This window comes from Rousettus aegyptiacus, unplaced genomic scaffold (genome assembly GCF_014176215.1).
Source record: "Rousettus aegyptiacus isolate mRouAeg1 unplaced genomic scaffold, mRouAeg1.p scaffold_m13_p_10, whole genome shotgun sequence".
In the NCBI taxonomy this organism is placed as follows: Eukaryota; Metazoa; Chordata; class Mammalia; order Chiroptera; family Pteropodidae; genus Rousettus; species Rousettus aegyptiacus.
In genome coordinates this window covers 83238610-83252670 of record NW_023416285.1, presented here as the reverse complement: position 1 = coordinate 83252670, position 14061 = coordinate 83238610, and the positions used below count along the sequence as shown (strand labels likewise).

The 14061-nt window shown below is 37.2% G+C and overlaps 1 protein-coding gene across 4 annotated transcripts in view; it reads left to right on the top strand.

Annotated features, from left to right (window-relative positions):
- MYO3A (myosin IIIA) overlaps positions 1-14061 on the top strand; it is a 186788-nt gene that overhangs the window by 146052 nt on the left and 26675 nt on the right. For 2 of the 4 annotated variants that reach the window (XM_016124960.2, XM_016124949.2), the window contains exons 26-30: positions 3141-3252; positions 5554-5716; positions 7277-7400; positions 11145-12051; positions 13790-13934. In XM_016124960.2, the coding sequence (XP_015980446.2) occupies positions 3141-3252; positions 5554-5716; positions 7277-7400; positions 11145-12051; positions 13790-13934 (1451 nt within the window). The remainder of the gene's footprint in view (positions 1-3140; positions 3253-5553; positions 5717-7276; positions 7401-11144; positions 12052-13789; positions 13935-14061) is intronic. The other 2 variants (XR_001594451.2, XM_016124979.2) reach the window with 1 other exon arrangement.

The following is a 14061-nucleotide window of genomic DNA, read 5'->3' as shown; positions in this document are numbered from 1 at the left end:
GAGAGCATGAAGTAGAGATGGGAGAATTGAAGAGGAAAGGAAATTTCTTATAGTAGAAATTCAGATAAAGCAGAGACTCATAAAAGTAATATATAAATATATACTATAAATATACTTTATAACAGAAACATATATTCATTTTTCAATCTTTCGATATAAGCTTAATTTTTTTGAGCAGAAGTCAACAAATGAGAGTTTATTGACTTTTTCTTGCATAGCTCTCCATAATCCCTTACTCACAATTTTTAGTCAATATTTCTTAAAGCGAAGGAAGATGTTAAAGATACTTGTGAAACAATCACAGGGTTGAATATTCTTGATTTGTGTGATTCTTCACAACCTTCTATAATAGCTTTATCCATGTTTAATTCCATAGTCTTCAAGAACATTTCTTTATGAAGTCTTACCAACACATTTGATACAGTTTTGCAGAAACCTCGCTCATATTTCATCAGATTACCTGATACTTATTTGAATAATGTTCCCTCAAGTGCAACTGGTATAAACAGGTTTGTTAGCAGGAGCAGAGCGCACCAGCAAGAGCCAATGTCCTTGAACCCCAGGTGTGCGGTGGACAGCAGTCAGTGTGCCTTACACAGAGAAAGAGAAAGAGAATGTCCACCAACCAGTTAATCTATTCACTGAAGATATGTTAAGGAGAGTGTCTAGACTGTTGGAAGTGTAGGAGTGAGAATGGAAGGACATGCAGGATAGAGAATAACACGTACAAAGGTGTGAAGTCATGAGCAAACATGGCCTTTAGGTATAATTTTAAATAACTTTTATGACTGGAGCTCAAGATGTCCGTGGAAAATTGCAGAGCATGAGACCGGAAAGGCAGGCAAGGGTATAGAGCAAGGAAGGAGCTTTCATTGCATGTGGAACCGATTTTACATGCCCGCTTTTCAGCAGCTGTGACCTCTCCATTCCCTTCACGTCCTCTGCTTCCCAGCTCACACATTTATGTTACCCACCCAGCCTTTGAAAGCACCTGATTTTGCCATCCCAGCCTAGACCCTGGGAAATTGTTGGAGACTTTCAAATCAGAAAAGGGCATGAGTGGATTTTCATTTTAAGATAATTCAGACGAAGCTGTGTAAGTTGGCTTAGAGAGGGGAGAGGGGAGCGAAAATGGACATAACCAGTGAGGAGGCAATTACAGAAACTGAGGTGGGAAGTGACGAGGGGTAGGTTTAAGGTCATAGCAGTAGGAATAGAGAGAAAGAAATGCGTTCCAGAGAGATTTTTAAGCTTGGTGGATACACCAAGTGAAGATTACAGAAGGCCAGTTGGAGATATAGAATAAAATCATTTTAGATGAGAGAGACTTAGGGGGGTTGTTTTGTACTAAATGGAGGGAGCCAGAAGGGAGAAAAGAGATTGGAAGTATACAAAAGACAAATGGAGGAAGAGATGACATGTAGAACACAGGACAGGGAGAATGGATATCTCCTCTGAAGGAGGAGGGAAGAATCAATAGTGGCTGAATGAATTTGTAGTTGGGGAAGAAGCCGGTAGAACTTGCGTATGGTGACCTCCAGTGCAATAGAGGACAAGCTTATCTGCTGAGAAGGGTTTAGAGGGCAGAGCAGGTGGGACACATGTAGGGGGCAGAGAGATTAAATAGCCATTCTGGGGATCGAGTGAGGAAAGTGGCTACGGACAACAATAAGGATTCTGAGCATCCACGTGGACCCAGCTGAGTCAGGAAATTGCACGTTCATAGGGGAGCACATGGTGAACGAATGGGGCTTTGCTCTGGCAGGGCTCTGAAGCCCGACATCAGAGCGGAGAAGCAGATGATTGGATGGTGCAGGTTTGCCTGTTTGCAGAGAGTGAGCGAGTCCGGGGAGTTCACTGAGGGTGGCTCATGTGATGAACCATGAGATCCTGACTGGACCTGGAAAAGAGTGAAGCCAGGAGATGGTTGGTGGGCTGAGAGGTCAGAGTGGCTGCTTGGGTCATAGTGCATTCGTGAGTAAGCCTAGTCCTGAAGCAGACAGGCCTGAAGGACGGAGGGAGGCTAATGGGTGTTCCCTGAGGTTTTGTACAGATAGACTATCACTTCATTCTACACCGTTCTAGGCCAGGATTCTCCGAGAACCTGACAGAAACTGGTTTGTCTGCAGATGTCATGGGCTGAAACGTGGTATTGCTGGGATATGTGATTTTTTAGAGGTTTTATCTATAGGCTCATTTTTGGATGAGGAAGTTGATACTTGGAGAGGTTCCATGATGTGTCCAAGCTGACACAGGCAGCTAGTCGTGATTAGACCTTCGCTCTCCTGACCCTCGGCACCGTCCCCTTCTCGTCACCATGCTGCCTCAGTCCGCCACACATCATGGCCTCTGTTTTGAAATTCAGAACCTTCCAAAATGCTGCTTCATTTCTTCTGGACTCGCAGGTTAATCTTGCATCAAGAAATTCAATAAAAATAAAGGAGTGTTTGAAAACTCTAGAAATCTGCCTTTTTGCTCAAGATTACTGACCATGTAAACTGTTTTTACTTCTTTTAATTCACCCTGTTCCCCAATTAGACTTTGTGGTCAGCATGAAAAACTTGTGACCTCTTTCACTTCTCTCCTTCATTAACCCCTTACTCACTTCCTCCCCTCAAGTACTGATATATTAAACCAACAGAGAAAAACTCCAGCAAAAGACAGGAAAAACAAGGAAAAACAACGACAGAAGGTATGCGTACTGTGCTGGGAAATTGCTGTAGAATTAAAACTCCTCCAGTCCAATTTTAAGATCAGTTTCCAATGTTTTCGTGAAGATTTAAAAAAAAAAAAAAAAAAAAGAATGAAATCGTTCCCCCTGCCTCCTGCCACTGCAGTCCTGCTTAGTGCCCACAGAAAGGTTACTTTTTAAAAAATACCCAACTAATTTCTTTTTTGAGTGACAGTTTGAGGGCGGGGTTTCAGTGTTAAGCATTGAAAAGCAACCACTAAACTGGAAAAACGATGCTCAAGTTTACACAAATAGACTTGTCTGGATTTCTGTCAGCCTGGATTTCAGTCTGCTCCAGAGTTGTCCTGAGAATATTGTGTAAAGGATCCCATCTCTTTCGTCCCCTGCACGGAACTGTCGAATTCTGAACCCTCGTGAAATGCTAACCAGCCCTTTCCCTCATTTGAAGGTACCGTGTTCTCTGCTACAAGTGGAGCGAGAAGCCACCAGTCAGCCCGGACACTTGTGCCGCCATTCTGGAAAAAGCCGGTCTTGATAACTGGGCTCTTGGAAAAACAAAAGTAATGTTTCCATGTAATTTTCTAGGGAAAAAAAGTTAATAATTACATTGGATTTACCGATAATTATAACATTTTGCAATGATTGGAAATATTATGGCTATGTATGTTACAGAATCCTAGCTTATAATAGGGGAAGTAAAGGTTTTCTTCAGAAAAAATTGCTTTATGTTCATAAAGGTTTTTTTAAAAAATCAAGAGAAATTTGTCTTGAAGATTTATCCCAAAAGATGAAATTTATAGTAAGTATACTTCAAATAGTATCAAAAACAAATTAATATATTTTCTCTATCACTACTAAATATAGTTAAAAACTGTAGAGAATCATAATGCTCTAAGTAGGATTTTTAAAATTCTGTTCTATTCAAGAACATTGGTTTTTTTTTCTAATTCTCAAATCTGCTTCTATTATAAAACTTGAAATTTACTGGAGTAAATAATTCACCAATATTAGTAGACTCACTATATGTGTTTGGAATAACTGAGAATTATAACATTTTACAATGATTGAAAATATTATGTTCATGAATTAGATTTGAGACCTGTGAGTTCTTAGTTTATTTAGTGTATATAGAATAAAGTAAAAAATCATAACCAATTTTGAATACGGAAGTAAGACAGGTGGCTGCTTGACGAAAGAATGCACTGGGCTTCTTAGATATTCTCAGAGAATTATGAGATGAAGATGAGATAAACAGGGTACCAGGTCTTAGGACACACTAAATGGATCACTGGGAGATGGAGAAAAGAGCCAGGCTAAAGAAAAAAAGTTCTCATAGACTGACCACTCAAGAGTAACTGCCATCAGCCACACCATAGACACAGACTGAAACCAACTTCCACATCTGCAGAGAAGTCTATATTAGTTGTGTCTTGGGGGTGGGAGAGAATTTTCATAATGTTCAGTTGCAAAGTTCCTCTGGTAACAATTGAAGGAATTTGTTTCAGTGTTTATCTTAGAGTGACTCCCTCGTATTCAGTAATCTGTGTTTACTGTAGTATTTAGTAAGGGCAAAGTGTGAGCACTAAAGCAATGTGCATTTTGTTCACACCCTTTACTTTGAGATGCTCACGAAGATGGCTTTTGCAGGCTGATTCACGGTCTGAAACACACGCGTAACTTGAAATAGAGTTTTAACTTGTAAAAAGGCCCTTTGCGGTTCCAGTTCTGCATGATATTTGAGTAGCATTTTAAAGCTATTTGTATTTTTCCACTTCACCTTTTCCAACTCATTATGATGGATAAAAGTATTCAATATAGGAACATTTCTAATGCTGTACCAGAAAAATGATGACCTTTTTAAACAGATTGAATTTTAAATGAACTGTCAACAGTAGAATGGACTAAATATATTTACATCAAGAGCCCTGTAGAAATTAAAACTAAATTTAATCAAAACCTATAATGCTAAGCCATTTGCCTGTGGTACCAAGGTTTCAAGTAATGGAATGCTGAGAGAATTCTGCAGTCGGGGTTACCAGGTCTCATGACTCAGCTGTTAAATTTGAATTTAAGTGACTTTCTTAGTGGATTCAATAAACATTCTTTGACGTGAATTTCATTAATAAATGTAGCCATTAAAAGAAAGAGAAAAAAATATTTCCTATTTCCTGGTGGAAGCTGAAAAGTCTTAGACGAGAACATCTCCAGGACTTCAGACTTCTCTGTTGCTCCAATTCATTTTGATTTTAAAATAATTGAAAGTCAGCCCTGCTTCCACCAGGGTGGCCACAGGGTCCAGTGAGAATGTCAGTCCTGCCCGGGGCCCTCTCTCTGCCTTGTTTCTCCACTGACAGCCTTAGAGCCCAGGAGGGGCAGTGCCCCTGCCTTGTTCACCTTTGTACCCAGGACATGAGGACATATACAGGTCTCGATAAACATTTAATAAATGAACTACTCTATCTATAATTGCTTTCTGTCTTAAAAAATAGATTTTTTTAATTTGGGAAATATAATTGTCTTTTTTAAAAAATAAAAGCATGAAAATTAGCTTTGCTCAGAGCATATGATGCTAAAACTTTGATACAACAGCTCAATATCCACCACTCTTATCGGTCTATCCTAAAAAACCTGTTACAAATAAACAGTGTGATTGTCAAACAATATTTCTTCTTAAAGACAGGTGTTCTTCAAGCATAAAAAACTATAATGTTACAGCAACATCCAGGCCAGAGAAGCAATAGATAGTACATTCCACAACCTAGAAAGATTTAGAATATAATCTATTCTTCAAAGCAGAGCATGTGACTGTTTCACACCTGTGTGCCTTAGTTTTATTTGTATTTTATTTTAATTCTTTCAAGGTGTTCCTTAAATATTATCACGTGGAACAGTTAAATTTAATGCGAAAAGAAGCCATTGACAAGCTTATTCTAATTCAAGCCTGTGTCAGAGGATTCTTGGGTTCAAGAAGATACCAGAAAATACAGGAGAAAAGGAAAGAGAGCGCTATAATAATACAGTCAGGTAATCACTCCGACCGTCTCACAATGTAACAAAGTATAATGCTGTGTTTAGGTGTGGGCTTACAATCAAATCTTGTATACAAGTCTCCAGTTCTTATAGAGCTTTTGTGTTTAATTCCAAGCTCTGTTACTTTGATTCTTTCTACTAAATGTAAATCAGATTATTTTAGTGATTGACACTTTTAATATTTGAATAAATATTTTTTAAATAAAATAATTTCATTTTTAAATTTTCCATCAAATATTACTGAAATAAAATTGACTTATTGTGCAAGACACAGTAAGTGATTGAATTAATTACAGATCTCAAGAACCTTATTATTATAACACATTGGACAATAAAATTTTTTTTAATTTTATTCCGAAGGTTACACTGGCCATAGTTTTTGACAACTTAATTAAATCTCATTTTAAAGGGCATTCATTTTGTTCTTTAACTGTAGGGAAAAATTTATTTATAATTACATTTCATAAATTTTTTATTAAAATATATTCATAGATTAGATTTTGCTTTCCATTCTTAAATTTAGAACCTAATATGGCTTAGTACAGAATATTTCAAAAATTTTTGACTGGACATTTATAGTAAAAAATATATTTTACACTGCAACTTGATACACACATATACGGCGAGCAGTACACTCTGACATTTTCTATTCTGGTTCATTCCATTTCATTTTTAGAGGCTAGATTTAGCCCACTCAATCAATTTTATGATCCACTATTGATTTGCAACCTGTGTTCTGATGAAAAACTAACATATAGGCGATTCATGTTCCAATCCTAGTTCTCTGCATCCATAGTGCACATTATCATCTCTTGGAATTTTAAGCTCTTTAACCTCTTACTGAGACATCAAAATGCAAACCCTGTAGTTTGGGATCTAATTTTTTATCCACAATTTCCAAATTGATAAAACACCAGCAGGGGGATAGGAGGTTTATAAACTCATTTGGAAGTGAAACATGACCTAGAAGTTACAGTCCTTTATTCATCCTACTTAGTGAAGATATTGTGTTTTCTGCAGAAATATTTGTGTTTGACTATGGAGCGCTGCCCTGACATGGGGAGTGTTACAGAATATATGTTATTTGCTCTGAATTACCTTTCTAAAATTAAAAAATAAAGTTTAAATCTGAATTCTGAAATATATCTAGCTCCGAGGATAATTGGCCAAAGTGTCCAAAACATATACTTAGGTAATAGAGGATTTCTCTCATGAATAGTGTAACATGGCAAAAATAAAAGGGAAGTATTAGCAGATTTTAACCAAATGTTACATTTTGTCTTTTTCACCAACTTTGCTCCTTTCTATCATTTTACTTTCATGTTAGTACTTGCCTTAATACAAAAGGTGCTTTAATTATTTCTTGCTATAGCTTATCATCTAGAAGTGTCTTGTTAATGAATCCCATATTTTTTTATGAAACTGTTCTATTTGGGGTCTAATTTCATTTTCCTCTTTGACACCGATGATCAAAAAACCATTTTTTTTTTTACTCATTTAAGTGATTTTTTAATTTATTATGATTAACACTACACTGGGCCTTATACATTTCAGCTGCAAGAGGACATCTAGTCAGGAAACAAAGAAAAGAAATTGTTAAAACGAAAAACACAGCAGTAACAACCATTCAGACTCACGATCTGGAATTTGACTACAAGAAAAACTTTGAAAATAAAAGGTATACTAATGTCATTCATATACCATTTGACACTATAGATTTTTCAAATCTGTAAAGTTACAAAATAAAGTTCATAGTCTTTCTCGTACCCAACCAAATTCCTTATACGCATTAAATGTCAGCGAATACCAGTGACCACTTTCGGGTTTTTCATCTATTTTGGGAGTTCACTGGCATTTCACACTGGTGACTACACTTCCTTCTCAAAGTGTTTTCTTCCTAGGCTTCTGCCACACTGCTTTCTCTATTTCTCCTAATTCCAAGTGTCCTTTGCTAATTCCTTCTCCTCTCCCCATACTTAAATCCTCCTCCACATCTAAATATTATCCCTCGACTCTCTCATTCAGTCCCATGGCCTTGATAACCAATGTGCCATTGGCTTCTAAGTCATAATCGAATCTTTAAAGCATAGCACCTCTGCCCTTTTTTCTCTTGAGCAGCCATATCCATCGTTCTAAGGTACAATTAGCAGATCCACCTGAATTCATTTATAGAGTAGGCTTTATGTCAAGCAGTAGAGATGCATAGATAAGTAAGACAAAATCTTTATCCTCAAATTGCTGAGTCATGAAAAAGATATATAACCAATAAATATATGATCCTACTAATATAAGTTAATTCTGCTATGAAAATGTGCAAAAGGCACAGCCAGGACATGGCCATGGAGGAGGGAAAACTGCCTTGGTTGGTACAGATTATGGGGAGGGAAAAATATCCACATTTTGCCTAAGTGGTAAAACTTGAATTGATTGAAAATGAATAAGTGCTCTTCAGAGAAATAAAGAGCATTCCAGCCCCAATCCCAAGCCTCTTGTCGCTTTTGTTTTTTTCAAATTTATTGAGATTTATTGATTATAACATGTGTAAGTTTAAGGTGTACAATTTTACCATTTGATACACACGCGTATTGTGAAATGATTACGATAATTTCAGTTAACATTTCCATCACCTCGATAATTACAGTTTGTGTGTGTGTGTGTGTGTGTGTTGAAAATATTTAAGAACTACACTCTTAGCAACTTTCAAGTATATAATACAGTTTTAAGTCACCATGCTGTATATTAGGTCCCCAAAACTTATCATCTTTTAAATTTCAGCTTTATTGAGGTATAATTGACATATAAAATTGTAAGATATTTAAAGACTACATCATATTGATTTTATACATGTATACATTGTGAAAGGATTCCCCCATCTAGTTATATAACACATCCATCACCTCACATAGTTATCTATTTTCCCTTTATTTGGTGAAAACATTTAAATTCTACTCTCTTAACCAAATTTAATGGTACACTACAACCTTATCAACTATAGTCGCCATGTTTTAATTGGATCCTTGGACCTCGTTCATCTTGTAACTGAAATTCTACCCTTTTGCCAATCTCTCCCTATTTTCCCCAACTCCCTACCCTTGGCAGCCACTTTTCTACCTCTGTTTCTATGTGTTTAATTTTTTTTTGTTTTAGATTCCAAATTTGTGATACCATGCAATATTCATATTTCTCCATTTGGTTTATTTCACTTAGCATAATTCCCTCAAGGTCTATCATGTTGTCACAAATGGCAGGGTTTCCTTCTTTCTCATGGCCAAATAATGCTATATTGTATACAAATAATATTCACCCATTGGTGGGTGCTTAGGTCATTTCCATGCCTTGGATATTGTGAATAACACTGCAGTGAACGTTGGAATGCAGGTATCTCTTCAAGATAACGGTTCTGCTTCCTTCGGATATATACTCAGAAGTGGTATTGCTGGCTCATATGATAGTTCGATTTTTAAGTTTTTGAGGAACCTTCATACTGTTTTGCATAGTGGCTGCACCAATTTGCACTCCCACCAACAATGCACAAGGATTTCTTTTTCTTATATCTTCACAACACTTCTCTGTTGTCTTTTTGATAATAGCCACTCTAACAGGTATGAGGAGACATCTCATTGGAGTTTTGATTTTCATTTCCCTGATGATTAGGGATGTTGAGCACTTTTTCATGTACTTGTTGGCTATTTATATGGCTTCTTTGAAAAATGACTTCAGATCTGCCCATTTTTTAATTGGGTTGTTTGGGGTTATTTGCTATTGAGTTGTAATGAGTTCTTTATATATTTTGATATTAACCCCTTATCAGACATATGATTTGAAAATATTTTTTTCCATTTGGCAAGTTGCCGTTTCATTTTGTCGATGGTCTCCTTTGTTGTTCAGAAGCTTTTTCACTTGATGTCGTCTTACTATTTGAATTTTGCTTTTGTTACCTTTTCTTTTGATGTCAAATCAAAAAAAAAATCATTACCTTAATGTCAAGGAACTTCCCACTTATTTTCTCTTCTAGGAGTTTTATGGTTTCAGATCTTCCATTCAAGTCTTTAATCCATTTTGAGTTGATTTTTGTGTACGATATAAGATGGCTTCAGTTTCATCATTTTGCATGTAGCTGTTCAGTTTAACCAACACCATTTTTAAAGAGACTATCCTATCCTCATTGTATATTCTTGGCTTCTTTGTCATAAATTCATTGAGCATAAATGTGTTTAGTTTGGGGCTCTCTATTCTGTTCCATTGATCTATATGGTTATTTTTATGCAAATATCTTAATGTTTTGATTGTTATAGCTTTGTAATGTAGTTTGCTTATCTTCTCTCATGAATTGTATTTTGAGTAATATAAGCATTCTCTGGGGAGTATTATGGAGGTATTCAAAATACTAACATAACCACTCATCAAAATTGTGGTATTCTTGGTTCTTTTCCTAGTTCTCTGATCCCTGGCAGAATAACAAGGATTTTGTTATGCCTCCCGTATAAGACTGAGGATGCTATGGTAGGCCTAGAAAGTGGCCAGAGGAATTTGGAAAATTGAGTCCCAATAGCTTTTTCCAAGTTCTACTCAAAGAAAAGTCGTTCTTTACAAATAGTTGCAAAAAAACCAAAACTCTCCCATGGCTTTCCTGCACCAAAATGAAAAGTTTTTGGCAAAAACCCCAAGTAGCATGTCAGGATGTCAGGTTATGACTTTTCAACTCTACCTTAACACCCTCTTCATGGCCAAATTGATCTTTTGAGGGTTTTGCCCTCACCAAAAAATAAAATATAAAATACAATATAAAATAAAATAATATAAAACTGTGTGGCTAAAAAAAAGTTGTAGAAAAAATCTCATCTTCAAATTAAGGGGAAATCATTTAGGAAGAATACTAGTAAAGTAATAAGTGTGAAATTTTGGCCAACATGCTATATGATCATGAAATGTAGCAGGGAAACCACTTTTCCTTTAATTTTGTAAGATATCTCCTGTGATCAGTAGTCTTAGAGCTTATTAAACTACAACACATCAGATTAGTAAACATACTTTGCTTTCTGACCTCAAATCTAGATGTATTTCCCACATCTCCTCACTGCAGGTACTTCGTTTTTAAAAGGACAAATTTGGAGTGATCAAATTCTTAAGATTTTGATATCTCCCTCATACAGTGAAATTATGCTAGGATATTTCTCACTCGAAGTTCAACCTGGTTTTATCATTGTTTGCGTAGCAATCACAGTTGTCGCTAGAGAGGACATTTTGGGAACCACTTGATTAATGTGGCTTGATAAGTTTTTATTTTGAGCTTTATTATCCCTTTTGTTTTCTCTCTTGACATTATGAAATATGTAGATACTGCTAAAAGAGCTCATACGCTCTCATTTAGTATCATATATTCCGTATCATATATTCAGATGCAATTTTATGTTTTACCCAGGGATTCTTTTGTGAAGAAACAGACAGAAAATGCAGTCTCAACTAATGAAACTGTCATCTCAGCTCCAAATAATAAAGGGAGTACATCTGTAGTGAAGACTTCTACTTTCAAAGCTGAGGAGGAAGCCCCTAATGCTGTCGAAAGTAACAACAGAGGATATCAGACTCAGAAAAAAAAGAATAATGTGTATAGGGAAGAGACTACGCAGGAATTATATCTGGTGGGGAACCCTTGGGCAGAAGTAAACCTCAGACAGAAGTATATGGAAGACGTTGGAGAGAACAGTAAAACAAGCAAAGTGGAGAGGGAAGACACTGTGATCCAGCATTACTACCAGAGCTATACAGAGGAAAGGAATTTCGAAGACTCAAAAGCAGCATATCTAGAAAGGAAGGTCATATCCGAAAGGCCAGACTACTCAGGACTTTGGTTATCTCAGAATGAGACTAAGCAGCCTTCTTTTAAAAAAACTTTGCAACCTCGTCTTAGTCGAAGGTCAGTTTATCAAAATGCAAATAGCAGGGAAAAAGAAAAGAAAACGTCTGTGGTCACCCAGAATGCATCCATATGCAGCCAGCAGAGAAGCCACCTGAGGTATGGGGCAGTCAAAGACAGGCAGATTGAACCAACAACGCAAGCCCAGGACAGAGAAGATAAAGCAGCAGTGTTCATTCAGAGCAAATACCGGGGCTACAAGAGAAGGCAGCAGCTGAGGAAGGACCGAAGGTCTTCTTTTAAAACTCCAAATGTTGTTGCAACACCAACAGAAGGAGCAGTAAATACTCACAATTTGTATTCTTATTCTACAAAACATGAGGGATCCTGTAATATCATGATGAAGAATGATAGAGACGCAAAAGCAGTTTCAGAAAGAGAAGCCTGTGATCTGGCAATTTTTTCAAAACAGGTACGTAAAAAAAAAAAAAAAAAAAAGATTTATTTACTAGTACTAATCTCTGGGAACTACACAAAACCTGAATTAAACAAAGAATTAATTCATAACTGTTATATTGTCCATCTGTTTTTATGAGACCACAAACACTTTTAGTAAAAGGTGTCAAGGGTTGTACTATCCAAACAGCCATAAATTTTTAAAGCAATTTGCTATGATAAAACTACTATAAAATATGCTAGATATCTTGTGTGGCAAGAATGATCATTGGTTTAAACAGCTTACAAAAATGCTGGCATTTGACAATGCAAGTTCCCATGTATCTTGAGATATTTCATTATAGCATAAAAAAAAAAGTTTTCTAAATCTTTTAGAGTCTATCTTTTCTTTGCCCCAGGTTTTGAGAAGACATACTTAGATATAAAAATTAGATGTGTAGACATACTAAGGCACACATGCAATGAAGACGAAAGTCTACATGTTACATCATGACAATGAGGAAGCATAAAGAAAAGCCACAAAGAAAAACTCCCTCTTGGAGAATATCTTGTACCGTTAATGGACATGTCTCAGCTGTTTCTAGAAGGGAGCATTTGGCTATAGGGCTTCTTGTGGGTGCACACGGAATGCTAATAACTGTTAGATGGAAAAGAAAGATCATGGGGACCGGCTCCTGTAAAAATGCTGATTCCGGTTGTTGCTCTCGAGATGTTTGACCTTAAAATCACTTTATGTGTCAGCACCTTTATTTTCTCTTGTGTAAAGTGAAGGATTTTCACTAGATGCCCTCTAAAATATTATAAATTAATATGAACTACTAGGATAGTCGATAGTACGTGAAATTATAGAAGAAATGGCATAACGGTTAGTTCAAAGAAAAATCGGCTAATACTCCTAAATCCCTAAACTCTGCTTTTTTGTTTGTTGGTGGGTGAGCCCATGAGAAAACACAGTATTTGCCTTTGGACACCCCCTGAGCATTCAGAGATGCGATCCAAACATCTCCAGCTTCTAGATGTTAGTAGAGATATGTCATTGATTAATTTACCTAGCCCCTTCCCATTCTGGTTTTTTTTTAAGTACAGGGAAATGGTGAGTTTAATATACATGCGGTCCTTCATTGCTTTGGTGCATAAATTTGCTCACCCTAATGTCTAAGTTAGGGACTAGAATCCTGACCTGCTCGGCACCAGAGACAGACATTGAGGAGACATGGAAGTTCCACATCAACTACTTGGAGCTGGCTAATCATGCCGTGGGAGTGAACCCAGTCCACCCCAGGGACAAAACCAGAGGCAGAGAAGTAGGATCCCTATGTTCACCTTAGCGGGACAGACACGTTGACGGACATGACAGAGGCAGAGGGACTGGGGTGAAAAGACAGGAACCAGAAGTGAGTGGCCCTGACGTCAGAATGAAAAAACTGGAAAAGGAAGGAGGAAGTTAATCCATCAGCAGCATGGTCATAAGCCAGATCCCCGGAACCCCGGGAGTTGATCAGGATAGAATAATTCCTGTAGTGGGACGTGGGTGGCAGTTTTAAATGGAAAATGTGAGATGGGCAAGTAGCACAGGGAGCGGATTTGGGCAAGTGAGGACTTTCTGAGGCTTCGGTACGGGGTTCGAGTGGGGCCTGGAGAAGTTCACGACAGTCCCAGGGACCACTGATCAGGAATTTATTAGGCCTTAGTGTACCTGCAAGCTCTCTGAATTCTTTTCCTTGATTTAATCTGACACATGACCTTCTTTTTAGATATCAAAGTTATCGGAAGAATATTTCATTCTGCAGAAAAAACTGAATGAAATGATTTTGTCACGGCAACTGAAGCCTCTTTATCTGGGTGTCTATCCTCATAAGCCAATTAATAGACGAGCTTCCTCGCGGCAGTGCCTCTCAGGTAAAAATCTGTGGATTAGAACCCCCTGCAGGAAAGGCAGCGCCAGGTACTTTCCATTATTTGTTTATTAACTTCCCACCTTTATTCTGTGGCAAATTTGAGGTGACCGTGTCCTAACTGTCTTGGG